Source organism: Sciurus vulgaris (assembly GCF_902686455.1).
Source record: "Sciurus vulgaris genome assembly, chromosome: 2".
In the NCBI taxonomy this organism is placed as follows: domain Eukaryota; kingdom Metazoa; phylum Chordata; class Mammalia; order Rodentia; family Sciuridae; genus Sciurus; species Sciurus vulgaris.
Window position 1 is genome coordinate 98,468,819 of NC_136462.1, and position 22,998 is coordinate 98,491,816.

The 22,998-nt window shown below is 38.7% G+C and overlaps 1 protein-coding gene across 10 annotated transcripts in view; it reads right to left on the reverse strand.

Moving 5' to 3' along the window:
* The window catches only part of ATP8B4 (ATPase phospholipid transporting 8B4 (putative)), a 236,553-nt gene that overhangs the window by 169,528 nt on the left and 44,027 nt on the right, over nt 1-22,998 (reverse strand). For 9 of the 10 annotated variants that reach the window (XM_079129898.1, XM_079129896.1, XM_079129897.1 and 6 more), the window contains one exon: nt 1,302-1,415. The exons of the other annotated variant lie outside the window; for it this stretch is intronic. Coding sequence is in view for 8 of the 9 variants with exons in the window: in XM_079129896.1 (XP_078986022.1) it covers nt 1,302-1,415 (114 nt within the window). In the remaining variant the exon portion in view is untranslated. Of the gene's footprint in view, nt 1-1,301; nt 1,416-22,998 lie in introns of those variants that run through there. 10 annotated transcript variants of the gene reach the window in all.

The following is a 22,998-nucleotide window of genomic DNA, read 5'->3' on the forward strand; positions in this document are numbered from 1 at the left end:
CCACATTTTGGCACATGATCTGGGTCATGTCAATCACTGTCTCAAATCCTTGAGCCACAGTGATCAGTTTAGTAATGAGAATATAGCTCCAATCAGAGATAATCCCAAGATATTTGCTAGAGAGAAAAAGTAATATTCTCATCCTCTCTCTCTCTCTCTCTCTCTCTCTCTGTGTATGTGTGTGTGTGTGTGTCCCCTGCCCACACACCTTCCCTTCTTTTTCTCTCCCTGTCCATCTATCCATCTATCTGTCCATATTGGTGTTGGGCTGGAGAGCAAGGAAGATAGGTCTAAAACTGCCAGGACCACCAGATAGAGAGGACGTACACAAGAATCCTCATGACCAACAGGGACAAGAACAGAGGTAGAGAAGCTGCATCCTCATGAAATTGTTACTGACTAGGAGTCCAACCACACTTGGAAGAGATATGTCCCTGAATATATTCACCTGTTGATTAAGTTAACTTAGATTTCTGTCACTTTCCACCAAAAGATTCTTAATACAAATACTCAATTAAAGAAAAATATTACTCAAAGCTGTTAATCTAGACTTCACATATCTAACCTATGTTCTTATCTCTTAAAATTAACACAAAGTCCAGCACATTCTGAATCTACCAGTGTGATCTGATTAAATCATCTGCTGTGAATACTAAGTAAATAACCGACCAACAGGAACTGTGTCTGTGTGTGTGTACATGCATCTTTCTTGATCTATCCCCTTTTCCTTTCCCAAAATATCAGTGAAAGCTAAAACTTCATTTCAGTTTGTATTTTAGTCAGATGGGTAGAGGGGATTAACCAATCAACCACTTGAAACTGTAATAATAGTCACTCTACAGTGAAATAACATACAGCAAACATCATTCATTTTTATATACACATAAAATGTGTCATTGTTCTTAGATCAAAATGAAATTTGCCAAATTAAGTACAGCAACCTTCTCAGTCTTCGTCAGCGAAGGCTCTTTGCCTCAATTCTAGTAATCCCCACGCTCTCACTGTGAGCGGAAGATAAAGAAAGAAAGGAGGCTATGAACAGTCATTATTATTAGGCTCTGGTTTGGTTCAAATAAAGTGCAAGACTCTTTTAAATGACCTCAGTGTTTAAAATGATGAATTCCCTGGGTGTTACCCATTCCTAGCACTCCCACATTTGTGAAGAGAAACAGCAATAATAACATTAAAAATCTGATAAGAATGGTTTAACCTAATCATGAACATTTAGCTGAGTAAATTAACTTTTTCAAATTATGTGAATATTTTTAAAAGAAAATGAAGAATTATAACCCAAACATTACCTGTAATATCAGAAGGAAAAGGAAATAGGCATTTGCCACTCTTTGGAACTGTTCAAATAAATTAATTGGCAAGAAGGTAAGAAGGTTGTATTTGGATGTGTGGATACGATTATCCTGAAAAAGAAATAGCATCACGTTAGTATGAGGCAAGGTGTTGCTCATTATAGCTCTGAAACATATAAAAATGAGCATGAGTCACACCAGAGCAAAAACAAGAAACCAGTTATCAAGGAAAAGTTAAACTCTGCATAGCCCAGGCCCTACATCTTTCCAAAGATGACATACTCTTGATAGTAGATGAAAGGACTGTGCGGTGTCATAAAAATCACCCATGGCTAATGTTGGGGTCTTTAGCCCCCTTGCTCTTCTCGACCAGCGACAAGGGAAGGGAGCACTCCCCAACAAGGCCAGACCAGGAAAGGTAGGGCCGACTGACTGCCCACACCCAGCCCTCCAGGTGGAGGACAATCAGATACTCAGGGAGACTAGTCACAGTGGGAACTCGTTTATTGAGGAAGTCACACAGCTTTTATGTAGGGTGGGGGCTAGGCAGGAACCAATCAGCTTAAAGGTCAGCAAGGCACAGGGGTTCACGCAGGCAAGAGTCCCATAGGACTATATGGCAAGCACAAGCTGATCACGTTCACGGAACTGTTGTTAACCGATCCCTGACGGTGGTCCGATTTATCATCATTAACTTTTGAAACTGTCTTTGAGGCCTTGATCTTGCTCACCCGCGAGGAAGTAAGGAGTCAGCCTGAGTTAGTTAACGTGTCATTAGTCCCAACAGGCTAAAAAATATATCAACTACAAAAGTCTACTGATGAGATTTTTACTCTTCTGCATTTATCCCTTTAATAGGTATTGCTTAAGTACCTACTGTATACTGGCACTGATTCATGCAAAGACCTACTCATTGGAAGGAATCTGTATGCAAATCATCCTGTCCACCTTCCTGAATCATGGTCCTTTAGGAGCTTCACAAAGGGCCCTTAGGACTGTCTTTGAAGGTCTCCTGTGATGGGAAACTTACTTCCTTGAAAGGCAACCTGTGCCTATTAAGAATAGGAATTACTAGAAAAGTCTGTATTATGAGAAACCCAAATCTGCCGCCCTGTAATTTCTTGCAATATGCTGAATTCCATCCCTGTGGTTACCCAGACCAAGTCCAAGTTCTTTCCATGTTGATAATTGGTTTTTGTTTGTTTGTTTGTTTACAGTACTGGGGATTGAGCCCAGTGGCACGCTACCACTACATCCCCAACCCTTTTTACATTTTAGTTTGACTCTGAGGCTCTCTAAATTGCCAAGGCTGGCCTCTAACTTTCACTTTCAATCCTCCCACCTCAGCCTCCCAACTCACTGGGATACTGGGATGCCCAGTAACCTTCAAATATTTGAAGACCTCTCAGAGAACTCCTTTACTCTAATCCACATTCCTAAACCCCTCAGTCTTTCTCCATGACCTATATTTGTAGACATTTCTTTTTGGCCAGCCTCTTCTTGATCTATCCCAACTTCTCTGAATCTATCTTGAAACAAAGTACCTAAAACCAAACACAAATTACAGACTTGGCTCAACCAGTCCATGTACTGTAAGGACTTTGATGTCCAGTGTTCTGAATTACTATATTAACGTGCCCTAAAATGTCATCAGCATTTTGGAAACCATATCTCACTATGTATTATATTAAGTTTCAATCAACTAAGATCCCTAGATCACTTTTACATAAACCACTATTAAATCAGTTTTCCTTAACATTTGCAGTTAATTTTTTAATATCATGTGCAAGATCTTTCATATATTCCTATTACTTAAGACTAATAGGAAAAAACATTTTTACACCTTGAGTGTACTATATAATGTATTTAATATTTCTCCCAGCTTTGCATCTCCAGAAAATTTCAAGCACATACCTTGTATATATTCTTCCAAAGTCATAGACAAATACATTAGAAAGGACATGGCCACAGATGAAAATATTGTTCATTAAAACAATAAAGCTATAGTAAATTACCAGAGATCTCTCTTCAGATCAATGTTATATAATACCTTTTTAAGGTATTATATAAAACATTAAATACATTTTATATAACCACTTACAAATCCATTTACTTGTATTCCCCTGAGGCTTAACTCTATTTTATTCACAAAGACAGCATAAAAATGTTGGTGTGATAAGTTCTGCTAAAATTCAGAATCAACATGCCCTAAATAGATTTTTTTAATGAGATTGCTTAAGTTCCTAGTAATCACTGCTACCTGTTTAAAGAAGATAAAATCTTCTGTTAAATGACCATTTTGACCATTTTCCAGGAATCAAGGTGTCCTACTCTGGGCTATAAGTTGTAGAAAAGTAAGAAGAAGGTTAAGAGAAGAGTTTCAAGCTAGGTTGGTCTGATCACCATAATGTGCTGAAAACTGCTCTATTAGCTGAAGATGACTACTGCAGTGTGTTACCTACTCAAGAGTTGGGCTGGGAAGGAAAGATGTGGGAACTGTCAATCATGTCATGTTTCCCTCAAGAGGGAACTTGGAGAAAATTCCAGAGGAGAGCAAAGGAGAAAAAAAAAAAAAAAAAGTCAACCAAAAGTATTTCATATTCCTAATCCTGTTTTATTTTTTGCTTCTTATTTAAAACTAAAACAGAGGTTAAACTTACATCTTGCTAAAAGGATAGACACAACATCTGTGTCAGTCAAAACCATAGCAAGAATTATAAAGAAACTCTCCTGAATTCCATATAGGTGAAGAGCTAATTTTGTGGGATGAAGTGATAATGTCAACCAGAAACTATGACAATTTTCTCCTATTTACTTAGCTTGACATATAACAGAGATTATGTTTGTTCTGGCTCTGTTGTAACTTAGTCACAGATGATGCAAACCTGCACATCTTTGGGAGCAAGGAACAAGGGCTCCCCCTCCTGGGCAATCTCTGGGTTCGTCTATTTTACTTTGTTTCTCTGTCAAAAGGAAAACGTGTTGCCATTTCCATGGCCTTGTTCAAGAATGTATTAGAGACAGGACAGACATGTGAGTGATGGGAACATGAGGTTAAGGGAATAGTTCTATAAAATGGACCCGTTGTACTGACTCCCACATGTTTTCTTTTCCAAGAAGCAATTTACCTGCAGCCCCGCCTGCCTTAAGTGGATTGGATATGTTACATTCCTTGACAAACTGTTATCAGCAGGAGAAATGTAGGCCCGAAATAATGTTAATAAGAGAAACCTAAGTTACTCTGAAAGTGGAGATTTTTGTGATCCTGAAACTCAGAGATAAGGATAATTCCTCCTATCCATAAAATCTTTAAGAATTTATGATTAAGAATACAATTAGATTCAGTCATCATGGTGACCTAGAGTCGTCATGGCAGTGGGGACTTGAAAGTCTGATGTCATCCTGCTGTCAGTCCAAAGCCAAGAGGTAAACTTGGTCAGGACTCTCCAGAAACTTCCTTTGGATCACCAATAAAAATGGAGTGCAGGAGAGGCATATTGTCCCTCTCCTCTCTGAGAGGATTCACTCTCTCCCTTAAGAGTGTCCCCTTTCCCTTTCTCTCCCTACAGTAAACTCATTCCTGTTACTCTGAGTGACATGTCTGAAATCTTTCTGACTTGATTGCAAGAATTGGGGTTTGAAGGGAGGGACCTTTGTGCTGCCTCAGTTTCCTGGAAGTTCCCAGGCTAGGCCTATAACATTGGGAAGACCTTAAATCAGACACGTTAATATTTAGTAATTTTGATGAGCTGGTCTATGGGCTTACCGTCAAATTTTAGTACAACTCACTCCATAAAACAGCCCAGAAGATCTTTTCTCTATCATCTTAGAGCTACTTCACCATGGAATACTAAAAATATCTATTCCAGGAAAGAAGGGAGAGGAGTGGCACCAGGAGAATCCATGTGGCATCTCTGGTGCTAATGGAAGCCAGGCTAGAAGCCATGGTGGGAGTTTGTTAGCCAACTGGCTCCATGATCAAATAGACTGAAGCACATCATCTCAGACCATGCTGGGCCAGGGCAGGCCTTCCACAGAGTGGGAAAGAATCAGCCCCAGGGGAGCATGAAAACCATCCACTCCCTATGGGAAGCTCACTCCCAAGAGGGCAAAAGGCAAGGGGAAGCCAAGGCCAGTAATTCCTATAAGACTGACCATCAGGAAAATGACTCCAAGGGGCACCATGAGGAAAGAGGTGCAGAGGTAAGGGCAGCACCAGTAAAGAGCCTTCTGCATGGTTCTCAACCTCAGGATGAGAACAAAGCATTTCTCCTCTAAAACACGTTAATATGAAGCCCAGAGGTAGACAGAAGATGGCCTCCCTAAAAGAGATTGGGAGTCAGGACTAGAGAGGTCTGCACAACCTAGGCTAGAGGGAAAAGTTTCTAGGAATCCATACTAAGAAGTGGAGGACTTACCAAAAGGTTTTAAAGAAAAACAGCTACTTTTTTTTTTTCTCTATTTTTCTCATTCTAAATGAATCTCTGTGTAAAAACAAGGACAGTTAAATACACAAAGGTTTTTTTTTTTCTGAATTTCTTTTTTTTTTTTATTGTAAACAAATGGGATACATGTTGTTTCTCTGTTTGTACATGGCGCAAAGGCATACCATTTGTGTAATCATAAATTTACATAGAGTAATGTTGTTTGATTCATTCTGTTATTTTTTCCTTCCCCCCACCCCTCCCACCCCTCTTTTCCCTCTATACAGTCCTTCCTTCCTCCATTCTTGCCGCCCTCCCTAACCCTAACTCTAACCCTAACACTAACCCCTCCCTCCCCCCATTATGTGTCATCATCCACTTATTAGCGATATCATTCGTCCTTTGGTTTTTTGAGATTGGCTTATCTCACTTAGCATGATATTCTCCAATTTCATCCATTTGCCTGCAAATGCCATAATTTTATCATTCTTTATGGCTGAATAATATTCCATTGTATATATATGCCACAGTTTCTTTATCCATTCATCAATTGAAGGACATCTAGGTTGGTTCCACAATCTGGCTATTGTGAATTGAGCAGCTATGAACATTGATGTGGCTGTATCTCTGTAGTATTCTGATTTTAAGTCCTTTGGGTATAGACCGAGGAGTGGGATAGCTGGGTCAAATGGTGGTTCCATTCCAAGTTTTCTAAGGAATCTCCACACTGCTTTCCAGAGTGGCTGCACTAATTTGCAGCCCCACCAGCAATGTATGAGTGTACCTTTCTCCCCACATCCTCGCCAATACCTGTTGTTGCTTGTATTCTTGATAATCGCCATTCTAATTGGGGTGAGATGGAATCTTAGGGTGGTTTTGATTTGCATTTCTCTTATTACTAGAGATGTTGAACATTTTTCCATATGTTTGTTGATTGCTTGTAGATCTTCTTCTGTGAAGTGTCTATTCATTTCCTTAGCCCAATTGTCGATTGGATTATTTGTATTCTTGGTGTAGAGTTTTTTGAGTTCAAAAAACAGCTACTTGATGGAATTTTTTATTTTAAAGATTTCAGGGTGGAGAAGAAATTGGAGATGACATAAGAATAAATACGTAGAGGGAAATAAGAGGGGGTATGAGAAATGGTGGAATGAGACAGACATCATTACCCTATGTACATGCATGATTACACAAATGGTATATCGTGCACAACCACAGAAACAAAAAGATGTACCCATTCGTGTACAATGAATCAAAATGCAGTCTGTAAAATTTTTAAAAAATTTAAAAAAATAAAATGAAAAGAATAAATATAAAAGGAGCAACCAGGAGGTCTTTGAATTATTCCAGGTGAGAGATGATGGGCAACTTCCACCACCAGGGTGGTAGCAGAGTAATGACAAATAATAATAATAATAGCAAATATTTGCCATTACAGGTACTATTCTAAGAGCATTACATGCCATAGCCCATTCTGTCTTCAGAACATCCTTCTGAAATTAAGTACTACTATCCCCATTATAAAGGAGGGAAATCCAACATTCAAAGAGATTAAGTAACTTACATGATGTTATGCAGCTTACAAATGATAGAACCTGGATTTGAATCCAGGTACTCTGCCTCTACAGCCTACCTTCTTCACCCCAGCACACTGCAAAGCAGATGTCTCCTCTGCTGTCAGGATAATCAGCCCCACCTTCTCCTCCCCTCTCCTCAAGCCTGCTGCCACTTTCTTACCAAAGGAAACAGTACATCCATCTATCTCTTCCTCTCCTGTCACCCTCAGTCAGAGCCCTAGTTATTAATTGCTGGTGTATGATTTCAGTTTCTTTGTATTCCCTTTCTGTTCCCCTCCAGAATGATTCCCTTGGCCCCTATCAAAGATCAATGCAGACAAATAGTATGCCTAACCCACCCTTATTTTAGCTTTTGCAACAGAAACAGAAGTGGTGAAAGTCCTTCGCTTTTCAGTATTGGCTACTGTGGGGAGAGGGTAAAGTAAAAGTGACAAATTCCTCAAATGGGCTGTTATGGTTTAAATGTGAGAAGCCCCCAAAAAGCTCATGTGTGAGACAATGCAAAAAAGTTTAGAGGTGAAATGATTGGGTTATGAGTGTTTTGACCTAATCAGTGCATTAATTTCCTCGATAAGGATTAGCTGGATGATAACTGCAGGCAGGTATGGTGTGGCTATAAGAGGTGGTTCCCTGGGGGCCTGTTTTTGGGATATATATTTTTGTCCTTGTTGAGTGGAATCCCTCTTTCTCCAAGTATGATGTGTTAAGCCACTTCCCTTGCCACACTCTTCCTCTATGATGTTGTGCCTCACCTCAGGACACAAAGAATGGAACCAGCTGTCCATGGACTGAGACCTCTGAAACCACGAGTCCCAAAATAAACTTTTCCTCCTCTATTTTGTTCTTGTCAGGTCTTTTGGTCACAACAGTGAAAAAGCAGTATCTAAAACAGAACTTGGTACCAAGTAGTGAGGTTATTGCTGTGACTAACCTGATCATGTGGTTCAGAAGCTTTTGGAGCTTTTTGGAATTTGTGGGAGGAAATTTGGAATGTTTAGCAATACAAGCTGGAGAAGTTTTGGATTATTGTAAACAGAGATTAATGGGCAATTCTGGTGGGAACTCAAAAGACCAGAATGTTGATTTGACTGTGAAGAGTACAGAGTGGGCTCATGAGATTTCAGAGAACTCTGTTGGAAATTGGACTAGAGGCCACTCATGTTACATTCTGGCTAAGAAATTGTCAACAGTTTGCCTGTGTCCTGAGACCTTCCATGAGTCTGAATTTATAGGTGATGAACTTCTTAATCTGGTAAAATAAATTTCTAGGCAGCATAGAATTCAGGAGATGGGATGGATATTGCTGGTAACTTTTAGCTACATTATTGTGATAATCAGGAGCAGAAAGCAAAGCAGAAAGATTCAAAAAACAAAAAAACTTGCAGTTTGACCAGAAAACTGTGAGTAAAACTGAGGATAAAGAAGTTGTCGTTGTTGAAGACATTACAGCCACTAAAAAAACATTTAAGACTTTGCCCAGAGACAATAAGAAAGATGACTTGTGGGCATCTCGGGAATTGGCAAGACCACACCTACCTCAGGTTCAAAGGTCTAAAAGTAAAATTCCTTTGAGAAGAGACCGAGTCTCATGCTTGTACAGGGGCACCTAGGAATTTGTTTCACCATACTCAGTCACACAGGCACTTAGAGTCTGCTGAAGCCACCATAGTCCCTGGAGGCTTGACTACTGTTTGAGATGGCGGCAACCACATGATGCTGGTTTTGCAGGATTACAAGACGCCAGAGTTAGGGAGCCATGAAGGCTTCCACCAAGATTTAAAAGGAAGGCCTGAGAGGCCAGGCAAAGTCCAGTAGAGTCAGCAGCCCCTGAGAGGACAGTGTGTGGAGACGTGACAGGGAAGCTGAAGCTGAAGCTGCAGTGGAGATTCCCAAGATAAGAAATGCCAGAAACATGGAATGTCTGCCAAAGAAAGCTGCAGGAACCAAGCAAAGACAAGCCAACAAAGAGGCCATGTGGGCTGCATCCAGGAAGGTCACAGGGGCAGAGCTACATAAAACCTTTGGAGAGAACATCAGGATGTAATGTGCCCCACATGCTGCACGCAGAGCTACAGGACTTGTTTGCCCAGCTGTATTTTGGCCTTGCTTTGGTTCCTCTATGCCTCTATTTCTCCTTTGTGAAATGGAAATGTATAATCTGTGCCTTTATGTATTGGACATATATAACTTGCTTATGCTGAGAGTTTGCCTTACGTCTCAGGGGAGACTTTGGACTTGGAGTTTTGGGAAATTCTAAAACTGTTAAGACTATGGGGACTCTTGAAAATGAACTAACTGTATTTTATGAGACGGACGTGAGCTTTTGAGGTCCAGGGGCAAAATGTTATGGTTTAGATATGAGGTGTCACCCAAAAGCTCATGTGTGAGACAATGCAAGAAGGTGTAGAAGTGAAATGATAGGGTTATGAGAGCCTTAACTCAATCAATACATTAATCCCCAGAAAGGAATTAACTGAGTGGTGACTATAGACAGGTAGGGTGTGGCTGGAGGAGGTGAGTCATTGGGGGGGGGCATGTCTTTGGATTTTGTATTTTGTGAACTGATCTCCTTCTCTGCTTCCTGATCATCATGTCCTGAGGGGCTTTCCACCTCCACATACTTCTGGCTTGATGTTCTACCTTGTCTTGGGCCCTGAGGAATGGAGTCAGCCATCTATGAACGTGAAACCTCTGAAACCATGAGCACCAAAATAAACACCTCCTCTAATTGTTCTTGTCAGGTCTTTTGGTCACAGTGGCAAAAACTGACTAAAACATGGACCATTGATAAAATATTAATAAAATAGAAAACATTATTTTTATAATAAGATCCCCATTTACTCACAATGGGAGTGTATTACTTTTAAAAAAAATAGAAAATAACACACGCTGTGACTGTGAAATTCACAAACAGAATATTTGGGAAGTTGACCTCAATTATTTCACTGGAAAATAGTGCTAATAATATTTCTCATCTATGTATTTATAGAAGTATTATGGAGATGAGATCATAAATATAAAACCATTTTATATTAAATTAAAGCATTTTACATGAAAGAATTATACACATACAGGATTTTTGTGAGCAACTCCCAAATAATCCCAGGGGATTAATACATACAATGTATTAGCCAGGATAAACTGACCCTGCCATGCTAAAAACTCTAAAGTGTTCATGGTTTCATCCAATATGTATATTTCTTGCTCATGCTACTTGTCTAACATGAGTCCTCTCATCATTGTTACTCACAAGACCAACCATGTTTTCAAGTGCTTACAGTTGCCGTATCAAAGAGAAAAAGAAAACTGAAGAATCTCACACCCATATGTTAATGTTTTAACCGGAATGCTCACAACTCATTGGCCAAGAGAGTCACCATGTACACAAAAGACAAAAAGCTAGAAACACTGATGTTACATCACTAACAGCTACCTCAATCAGAAATAGAAACCTACCCCCATATTTTGAGAGTGTAAGACCCAGCAGTACAAAAAAATGACTTATCAAAAATGGAGGGAAGGAGGTAGGGATGGGAAAAGGGAAGACAATGGAATGAATCTGACATAACTTTCCTATGTACACATATGAATATACTACAGTGAATCTCACCATCATGTACATCCACAAGCAATTAATTTTTTAAATTAATTTAACTGTGGGTAAATGGCAGAAAGATCAATAGAGGAAAGGGAGCAAGGTGGGGGAGGGGGAGAAAGGTACTGGGGACTGAATTAGAACAAGATGTATTCCATGCTTTTAAAATCATGTCAAAATGATTTTTCTGTCACGTATAACTAAAAAGAACCAATAAAAACTTTAAAAATGGACCTCAGTACTCCACCTCCAGTTCTGATACACATTTGACTATCTTCCCTTTCCCCTCAACTAACAGAGCTCCATCTGGACAGACTCAGCTTCCATCTGTAACTCCAGGGCCAGGCTTGGGTTAACATAAGCCAACTACATGGTTCATCCTTATAATTACAATTTGAGTTCATAGACTAGCATGTGACCTGTCAATTTGCTAAAAATGTATGCTTTCTCTTTCCTATTTTATTCCCACCTTGAAACAAGTAGCCCTAGAGGTCTATTAGCATCTTGGGGTCATGAGTAGAGAGGTTGCCAAGAATTAACTTGACACTGTAAATACAGCTAAGAAATGCAGAGAAAGAAACTAGACCAAGCTTGTCTTGGATTTTTCAACCAATGAAACATCAGGTAATAATACATTCAAGATGAGTTTATGTTTTCATATAACAATCTACTTTTATCTCTACTTTTGCCTTAAAGAATGCATCATGGGAGGCTAAACTCATGTTCAGCAGTTGACCAGGGACACTGCCTACATCTGTAAATCCCACAGGCCAAACCCCAGGAGCTTTCGCAATCAGGACTACAGTCTCAGCACTCTTCCCTCACTTGAAGAGACATTTTTATGTCGTGACAGCTATAAAAAGTAACCATCCAGAGCTTGAGGGGGAAATGCCTAGCTTTTCTCGCCACAACAGGAGGCAGATATAGTATTGCTATGATACAATCAAGATTCCAAGGAGAGAAATAATCCTGACTTTTAAGGGAGAGATTACCTCTAAATCATAAAATTAAAACCAAAAACAAACTGTGTCCACAGACTTCTTACATAAAAGAGGAAGTGGCCAGAAGGCATTTGCACCACTCAGGAAATATGTGAAACACCCATGTTTATGCAAAGATCCCAGAAGAATGCATGTATGGGGCAAACAGACTGGAGATCCAATGTCTGGCACCTCACTGTACCAGGAGAAACTCAGTTTCTCAGCAGTAATCAAGTGCTGCCTAGAGTGGAGTCCACGGTGTTCAGAGCTGGGGGGAATGAAGAGATGGGATTCTCATGGATGAACACTCCTGGGCTTGAATCAGCCACAGAAGAGGCTGTGCAGAGAGCTATCAATAGACATCAGCTACAATCCTCATTATCACCTTAACATTCTCCTGAACCTGGGCTGCCAGCCATGAGCAAAAATTATGTATGGAGAAGGAATGTGCAGAGGGCACTTTTCCCCAACATTTACCTACTTATCCAACTTATCTTTGTGAAAGGCTTTCTACATGTCAGGCACTATGTTATTGAGCCAGGGCTACTGATGTGAATAAAGTCCCTACCTTCATAAAACAAGTTTGCACTTCGGTTGTATAGAGAGAGGCAGTAATCAGAAAATAAGCTTGCAAACTGATGACACAGTTTAAGTAAGTGATTGCTGCTATGAAAACAGTATGCAACAGAACAGGAGTACCTGGCCTGCCAAAACTCCCTTAAGAAGCCTCCCTGGGCTGGTATTGTGGCTCAGTGGTACAGCGCTTGCCTAGCATGTATGAGGCACTAGGTCCAATTCTGAGCACCACATGTAAGTAAATGAATAAAATAAAGGTCTATCAACATCTAAAACAATATTTTTTAAAAAAAAAGAAGAAGGCCACCCTGCTTGACTTTCCAGGCTAATGCAACCACAGGATTATCCCACCCAATGAGACCTTTGGATGTGTGTAACTCATCCTCCAGGAGTGCCCATCCTCCAGGGGTACCCAAATGAATATTTTGGATTAGTGGGGGAAAAAAACGAATGTATATTTTAACTAAAAATGTATAAATTAAGATTACTAATGTTAAATGTACAGATTGTTTTTACTATAGATGTATGTATACTATAGATAAATGTAATGACAATTATAATAGTAATAACATTACAATAGTAATGAAAATGTAAAACATATGTGTACATGTATATAGTGCATACACATATGTGTGTGTGCATATGTGCACATAGTGTATATTTGTATATATATGTGCATGCATATGTGTATATTATGCATATCTATATGTGTGCATACAGATGTGCTATATTTATGGTAAAGACAATCTATGCATACATGCATAGATGTGCTCACATACAGATTTATTTTCTTCTGACAAGTAGGGAACATGCTCAAAAACCTTGAAGACAACAGACTAATTATTTTTATGGTCAAAGGAAATGAGGATGACCTATGTTTACCAAGACTTGGGCACAGAATGGAGAACACGTGGTTTTCTGTGTAATGGCTTCTCTGTGTCATACAATACCACCAGCTAACAGGTAACCATACTGAGCCCATAGGTACATCATCTAAAGGAGTCCTCAAAAACTCCAATAAGTTGTTGCTATTTCACTACCACTTTACAGATAAGGAAACCAAATTTCATAGCAGTTGTGAGGATTGCCTAAAGAACAAAGTCACATAGAGTCCTGTGTGTCCCCAATGGAACAGGGTTCCTGGAAATGCATCAGAAATGAGAAATCTTCAAATGTCTCTTGATTAGTGAACTCACTGACCCTCATACTACAGCCCTCACCCTAAAAAACCAGAACCTCCTTAAGAGAAAGCCCAGTGAAGGGCTCACATTAGTCCCATCAGCAAGAACAGCCACTTCCAGTTCTTTCAACTAAGGGAGTGCTCTGCCCGGCTGGGTTGGGGAACTCATTTCCCATCTAGACTTCAGGGGCCAGGGGAGGCATCCAGGCCTCCTCTTCCCCCAAAGCAAAACTGTCTGACAGTGTCACAAACCTTGTTCTTTTTTCTACCCTCAGGCCCTGGTTTAATGTTCCAGCATCTGAAAGACTGTTCTAGAACTAGTAAATGTCCTATGAATAGTGATTTGTCTACAAAGAACTAATTTTGGACCATTACCAGGGTAACAAATCAAATTTCCCTTTGAGATTAATTTAATCATGCTAATTTTTTTACTTCAGAAAGCTTAGATGCTTACAACATTTGAGGCAGTTTCAAACAAAATGTTAAATTTTCTTTTGTGACATCTGAAAATACCTGTAAAATTAGAGAAAGAGAGAGAGAGATCAAGTATATACTTTCTCCAGAGAGATAGAAGAAGGCAGACAAAAGAGCAAAGAAAAGACAGCAAAGGTTGCATTTTCATGGAACTTTCATGGGCATCCCTAACGAGTTGTGTGCCTCCTATTTCTGCCTTGCCAGAGTTTGTCTATGCCTCCTTCTTGAGGAGAGTAGGCCCTCAGTGTGGCCGACTGTCCCATCTCAGTCAGGGCTTCAGAGTTCTATGAGCAGATGGGCACTTCTTTGAAGGGAGTGTGGGGGCTAATTTGCTCAGGTTATTTCCTGAACTGCAAAGGAGTTTGGGAACAACAGTACGTATAAGCTGCTTTGTTTATTAGGATTAAAAATTAGACTATGCTCATTGTGCAATCTGGGAACTAGGCCAAATTTTGGGAAGGACTAGAGTGTTTATGACAATAAAAAAGGCACAATAGAAAAGTCCAGTCAAGAAGAAAAGCACCTATAAAGAACTTCCCAGAGGGCCAAGAGGTTATAACAACACACTAATCCTTCCCGGGACGCCACTGCTTACACCAGGGTTCTACATAAATAACACACCTCAAGGGTTGAGATTTGTTCCTGAACCCCAAGGGATCAGAGGGGATGTGCCTGCTGCTGTGAGGCCACACCTCCACAGAGTGCTGCAGTCAACTGGGACCCTGCCGTACACCCTTGCCTGGGTTGGCAATTAATCTAAATCTAAACTCAAACAGACCCACAACACCTGTCTTTGTGGGTTTTGTTCGTGGTTTTCTTTGGAGAATGAAGTGTTGAGAGGGAGAAAATAAAGGACTGGCTGGAAAATAAGGAAGGAAAATTCTCTACATTGGTAAGGGAGAAGGGCCAAGATGGGAGTAAGAAGACCTTAGAAGTATCATTAACACACAACAGTAATTATAATTTACAAATAAAGTGTCAGTCTTATTTTTTGTGATCACAACATGCACAAAGGGTTTGATAAATTTTCACCAAATTTGGAGGTTATACTTGAGATGTTCTGAATTAAATAGAGTACCCAAAATTTGCTCTGAGATTGACTGTGGGGTTGCCTAATGGCATAAATAAAAATAAGCGGTTGCCTTCTGTAACCACCAACACAGAGACTTAGGAAGAAGCCCATGTGAGTGCTGAGCAGAAGACCTGCCATGATCTGTCCAATCAAGGACAGATGCTCTAAGTCACTGAACTGATTTTCAACCGAGCTGCTTCTCACAGAAGCAATTCTAAGTAACAAGCCCCAGAACAAGTGACTGTGGGTATTAGTTTATTTAACAGTTAATAATCCACCAGAGTATCACTAGAGAGGCCAGCTAGGATTAACAACCATATATAAAGCAGACAAGATCCTTGAAACAAAGCAGACAAAATCCTTTCCCCTGTTCCTTGAATGGATGAATGAATGAATGGGGGCTCTAGGTTGCAGGTTCCAAACCTTCTCTACCATTTCATCCTACTTTCTTCATATTCTTCTTCCCCATAAATTCCTCTTCACAGTCTTCCACCTAATCCACTTCATCTGGGGAGGCGGGGGAGTGTGAAGGTTAGAAACTGGACTCTGCCCCTCTTACTGGACACCAGAGAGATCATCAGTAGCAGTGTAAATTATAATTTTAAGGGATGAGGAAGTAAAACCCAGAGATCTGTAGCCTGAGGACTTTCTTAGAAACAAGTTTTCCCCAAATGGTTAATGTTTATAATTAAAGGTACTAAAGATGTCAAGCTCTGTTTTAGATACTCTGTTCCCACAATAGTTTCCAGCAAAATGATTTGCCTGCACCCTTAAGTAAGGACAGTAAAACCCAGAAAGGCTGAAAGCTAAAGCATAGTCCACAATACCCAAGTGATTTTACAAAATATGCTGATTCCAGACCTAAAGAAAAGCACTCACTAGGAAATAGGGAACAAGGGAACACAGACATGCCAAAAAGAAAAGAATTACACAAAAACTGCAAAGTACTAGATAAAAACAGACACAGAGGCCAATGGAACGGAATAGAGGACAGAGACAAACCCACACATCTACGGTCATCTGGTCCTTGACAAAGGTGCCAAGAACATACATTGGAGAAAAGATAGCCTTTTTAACAAATGGTGCTGGGACAATTGAATGACCATATGAAGAAGATTGAAATTATATCCCTATGTCTCATTCTGCACAAGGTCAACTCAAAATGGATCAAAGACCTAGGAATTAGACCAGAAACTACGGCAACTGCTAGAAGAAAATATTGGTCAACACGCCAACATACAAGTGCAAGCTATGACTTCCTCAATAGGGCCCCTGAAGCTCAGAAAGTAATATTAAGAACTGATAAATGGGATGACATCAAATTTAGATGACAGCAAAGGAAATAAAAGTATGAAGAGAGAACCTACAGAATCAGAGAAATCTTCATCAGTTCTTCTTCTGGATATATATTAATATCCAGAATACATAGAGAGGGCTCAAAAAACTTACCAAAAAATAAACAACCTAATCAAAAAATGAAAAAATGAACTAAACAGACATTTTTCAAAAGAAGAAATACAAATGGTCAACAAAAATATGAAAAAATGTTTAACATCTTTAGGGAACAATCAGGGAAATGCAAATCGAAACTGCACTGAGATTTCATCTCACTCCAATTAGAATGGCAGCCATCAAGAATACAAATAATAAATGCTGGAGAGGATGTGAAGGAAAGAAGAAATTATACAATGTTGGAGGGATTGTAAATTAGTACAACCACTATGGAAATCAGTTCTTAGTAGACAAAAGAATAAGAATGGAACCACCATATGACCCCATGACACCACTCCTCAGTATTTATCCTAAAGAATTAGTCAGCATACTATAATGATACATACATATCCATGCTTATATCAGCACAATTCACAATAACCAAATTATGGAAACAGCCGAAGAGTCCATCAATGGATGAATGAATTTTTTAAAATGGGATATGTATACACAATGATGTATTCAGTCATAAAGAAAATCGAAATTAAGTCATTTGCAGGAAAATGGATGGAACTTGAAAGCATTATATTAAGCAAAATAAGTTAAACTCAGAAGGTCAAGGTTCCTATGTTTTCTCTCATATGTAGAAGAAACTAGACAGAAAAAGGTGATAAAGTGGGTGAGTCTCATGAAAATTCAAGTGAGACAATAGAGTAGAGGAAGAGAACCAGGGGTAGGGAGGAAGGCAGGGAAAGAGGAGGTACTGGGGAATGAACTGACCAAACTGTATTGTCATATCATCATGTGCATCTATGAATATTTAACAATGAATCCCACTATTATGTAGAACTATAATGCACCAACAACAAATTTTCTATAGGAAAACAAAAAGTAGTCACATGTGTAACAAGACACTTTAAACCTTAAACTCAGGATGCATAGATTAAAAAAGAAAGACCCTGCTCACAAACCTTGTTTCAGAAAGACTTCAAGACCTTCTTGAGTACATTTTCCCCCAAAGTATCTAAGTCATATTTACTATGAAGAAAAACAATCCAGTTAAAAATTAGTCTACTGAGAACCAATTGTCCCAGGAGATAACAAGATAACAAGGAATAGAAAAAGTAAGGGTTTGGATTCCTCAATCGAAAAGATGACTCCATATTTTACCAAGTAAGCAACCTTGGAAAAGTCACTTAATCTTTCCAATCCTTAGTTTTCCCTTTTTGTGTAATTTGCATGATATTATCTACCATGCAGAGTGAAATCAAAGATCAAAAGAGATAATACATGTAAATTATTTAGCATTGTGCCTGGTAGGTAATTAAGTACTTTTTCCCATTCCCTGCTCTATGCTTTTACCAAAATCTTCAGGGCATGCCTAACTGAAGTAAATCCAATGCTTCTGAAACTCAAACATGCAAGATGAATCATTTGTGGATTTTGTTAAAATGCAATATTACGTCTGTAGTTTTGTGGTGGGGCCTGATAGTCTGCATTTCTAACAAATTCCAGGTGAAGTCAATGATGCTGGTCTCAACTCTGGGGACCACACTTCAAGAAGTAGAGTATTAAATAACCCAAGAATTTTCATGGGCACAAATCGCTGTGATATAGGAAAGGCCACATGCAACGTTTTCAAAAGTCTCTGAAAATAATTAAGTTAAATTAGTACAAATCCAGGAAGGTCCCATTTGTGCAGTGTAGATTATGAACCTTTAGAGGTACGTGATTTCCCCAAGAGACCATGGAGCTGAATCAATGTGAGAGGTGAAATCCTGAAGTGCCTTACTCCAGGACTTAGACTATAAACACATTGTCCTTTTGATTCACTGAAGATATATTTCTGGAGTTTTTTCTTCAATTATTTAAGAAAAATATACTGAATGAAAAACAATTGAAAAAAATCATAGATTTCTTTTCATACATTTTGAATTTAAGCTGTGGTCAATGAAGATTGGATCAAGTACGAAGTTGGGAAACAAAAGAACCATTAAGGAAATTCCATAGGTGTGTGGATGCAAGGGGGAGTGTGGCAGCAAGAGAAGGAAGCAGGGAACAGAAGGAATCCGCTGTAAAAACGTACCTGACCAAAATGCATGGACATTATTGAACAGGCAATAACATACTGACCCTGAATGGTTTCAGGAATTTATAACTGTTTTTGATAAAACATAAATTCAGAACTATTCCCAAGGTCAAAATATCTTAAGTATTGGTTTTAATAGTGATATATATAATCCACATTCAAATTTAACAAACAACAAATTTTGACAGCCTTTCAGATTCAAAATATTCAATTCCAGTATATCCCAGAAGTACTTTTCAATGAGCTCATTTCCCTCAACTAGTCTAGGCTTAGATCAGCTTCAAGGTGACTGGCGTCTGGCTTTTTGAGTAGCTAAATGGTTTCCCAAATTCAGATCAAATTCAAGGTACAGTGCAAATTGTTAGACTTTCAAACTAAGTCAGACCTTTTATATACTATATGAATGAAATGTGGTATTTTACCATTCCTTAATATTTTAATAAGATATTTATTATTAATGTGAACTACTTCAAGAAAAAAAATTCATTCCTTCCTAGAAAATTGTCCTCCTCACCCAGTTACAGTGAAGATGTTATTTATAAGTCTAACATCACTCATTTTCATACTTAACTTTACAATGTCTTATACCATTATTTATATACACATATAAAATAATCTAAAAATCCCAAGGGGATAGTAAACTCTCAAAGGGCTGAGACCTGATCTTATATTTTAAGTCTCTAGAGCATTTGCCAAAGTTATAAATGTAAAATAATTATTCAATACATGACCAATAGAAATAATTGGAAAAAATACAAAATTCACAGTAGGTAAAGTAATTCCATTTATATAAAAAGAGCTAACATCAATGTTCACAATTCACAAGGCAACTCAATGACTTCTAGTACATAACCCAGAAAAGTAATTTTACCCAAAAAAAAAAAAAAAAAAAAAAAAAAAAAACTGGACTCTAACATAGATTTTTCACATTATTTAGCATAAAAGGCAGTTTATTGATTTTCTTATATCAGAATTCAAGAGAGAAGAATAAATCAAATATTTCTTTAGCTTCTCTCTTTGTCTAGAAAAATATGAACAAAGCTTTCTCTGCAAAACATTATAAAGAGGATCTGCCCATTTGAGCTCCTAACCTCAAAAATGTCTTGCTTAGGACAATGGCGTTTTTGTGGTCTTTTGTCTACAAGAGTGTTTGAAATATCAAACATGGGACCAAGTGGTTTGCAAGAATCATAGAAACATGACTTGGAAAGGAATCTTCAAACATTTAGTTATTCATTTCATCCTTCTGCTTTCATATAAAAGTCATCTGAACCAGTACTAGAATAAATTTTTAAAGGCATTTCTGCTTATTAAGACCAGGAGCAATCATACAACATAATTAAACAAATATTGGGTTGTGACAAGGTCCATTAATTATAGAAATTGAAACTAGTTAAGGAAACAAAGTGCAATGAATGTTTAATAGCCCAACAGCAACCTCTAGGTCTGTAGGGACAAGGGATAAGGCGTATGGCTATGCCTTTAATAGTGTTGGGCTCAATATGATTATTTTTACTAACTTAGATCAGTGATTCTTAATACTGGTTGCCCATTAGGATCACCTATGGAGCTTTAAGAAAAATGCCCAGACTCCACCCCAAGAGCTTCTGACTTATTAGACCCATTGGTTTCCATATTGCTGAAGATGCAGAAGACATGCTCAGTAAGACCACATATAGCACAATAATAAAAGGGGTTTAATGACAGATTAAGTCAGCCCTTGAAAATTACATTAATAGGAGTCAATAATCTCCAATAAACTAGTACAAATTTAGGCTAGATTAATAATTTTTTTCTCTACTTAATAACTTCTAAAATACTGTGCTTGACTTTGGAGAACCCCCCTGTAAGAAGTTATAGAAAGTCTGAAGCTCTTCGAAAGGAAATGCCAGGTGATTGTCCTAGAGATTAGTCTACTCAGTGAACTCATGCTTGACATTTTAAACACAAATATCAGAAGGGTTGTCACATGAAACAGGAGACATATTAATGCTGCCTTGACTTCTGAACAAAAGCTAAAACCAATGGAAAACAAAGTAAAAGAATATTCATTTGACTCAAGTGATATAAAAATTATCAAATGATTAAAACTATCCAAAGACAGAAAAAGTTTGTCTTTGAGGCAGTGATTTCTCCTCCTTGAGAGGGACATAAGCCCAGACTGGATATACAGTTTAGAATCCTGTAAAGAGAATTGGATGGGAAAGCTTTAAAGGTTAATTCCATGCTGAGTTTCTATAAGAAACATAAGCTAACTGCAGAGTAACAGTCAATTAGCTTTTTCCTTTTGCTTAAAACCATCCTTCTTCCCTGTATTTTCAGACAATTGGCACGGAATGATGGCACCATCTCCAACATATCTAGACAAAACCTGGATGGCCACAACTGGGATGGTGTGTGCTTGTCTCACAGCACACATGCTTCTTGACAACTAACAAGTACACATTAAACCCTGGACAATTAGGGCTGCTGAGCTGTCCAGACTAAGGTAGCAGCAGTCAGAGAGACAGATCATCCATCAATCCAGACATATGAATCTGATTGCTGTCCTATACTTAACAGCTTGAAGAGCAGTCTCTCACTATTCAAGCCAGAACATTCTTATGAAGCTCTATACACATACATCCTTGAGTACAAATTCATGCAGCACACATACATTTCTGCATACATACGTACCCTCTAACTCACTCCTAGAATCATTTTTAAAGTAAATATAGGTTTAACTTTAATGCCTAAATATTTTTCTTTTGTAAGCAGCTCTGTTTTGTTTATTTGGTAATTGCTGTGAAAGTAGACATTAAGTGTTCACACCATTAAAAAAAAAAAAAAAGTATGTGAGACAATGCATATGCTAATTAACTTGATTTAAGCATTCTAGGAGATCCCACCAGGAACATAAGCAATTTTTATCAAAAAAAAAAAAGAGAGAGAGAGAGAAAAGTAATAGAATATCAAATGTAAAACACAACAGTGACCTGAGCATAGGTTTCATAACAGTGGACATGAATTAAAGATCCCACTTTTATATTAATGATTTGATTAATCTTTCAACCAAAATATGTAAGACATGACAAGTCACCATCTTTTAACAATATGATCACAGAACCAGATTATTTGGTCCAGAAAAAAAAATAATAAATGACAAAGCAAGATGAAAACCACTCAGAGACCGTTGGGGTTGGTGGTTTTTCTGTTAACATCCCAATTGTTACTGAACTTGCCCAATTTTATCCATGTGATAATTTATAGATTACTTTCATACAACATTTGCCAACAAAGGAAACTGCATTTGTAGTTCTCTCCCCACAAGGGAAGTTCCTTTTCTTCCGGCTCCAACTTTTCATTTCTGTCTTAGCTGAAATTCATTCCACGATAGCCAGTCTATTATAGAGCTCCAAAATCATAACATTGAAAATTGCTTATTTTAACTCAATTTCAATTACATATTGCTTGAATACCTTTCAGTTTCAGATCATTGCAATGAAGAAAAAAAAAGTGAAAATAAACATCAAATCTGTACGGTTTTATTTAAAATTTGCTCCACAAAGCAGATGGACTAGGAAATGTTGAAATAGCTCCATCCAGGAAAAGACAAATAACAAACACCTCAGAGTATTATAGTTTAACTGGATTCTTTAATCACCTTAATGTGCTATTTTAGAACATTTACAAACATAAATTCATAGACTAGAACAAAAGATTAAAGCAGGCATACCAAATAAAGGAAACAAGGAATCAATTGAATGCTTAGGGAAAAAAAACCCCACTAAACAAATCAGACATCAGAAAGATAAAACATGTATGCTTTTAAAACTCTGAATCCAGGGGGCGATCCAAGATGGTGGACTAGAGGGTGACTGCATCTCCAGTTGCTCCAGAACCCAGGATTCAAGAGGGGGAGGCATTGAGAGACTTGGACTAAAATAGAGCCATGGGGTGAGTCTTCCCCAACGGGTGAAGCTTGGCCTAGGTGGCAGGCCCAGATAGGGGCGGCTTATCAGAGCAGGGCAGGGCAGCTAGAGTCTTCCCCAGGTAGCCCTACTCACTCCGGCAGTGGGCTCCTCCCACACGGCCAGCTTCTCCGAGCAGGCTGCCCAGTGAGAGCCTTTCTGCACAGAACCAGTTCCAAGTCCTGGAGCCAGCGGCGAGCTCCAGCCCACAGGAAGCTTCAGGGACCAGGACAGGGCAGCCAGGGACTTCGCCAAGCACCACTGCTCCCTCCGGCAGCAGGCTCCTTTCATGGCCAGCTTCTCGGAGCAGACCGTCCAGTGAGAGCCTTTCTGAACAGAGCCAGCT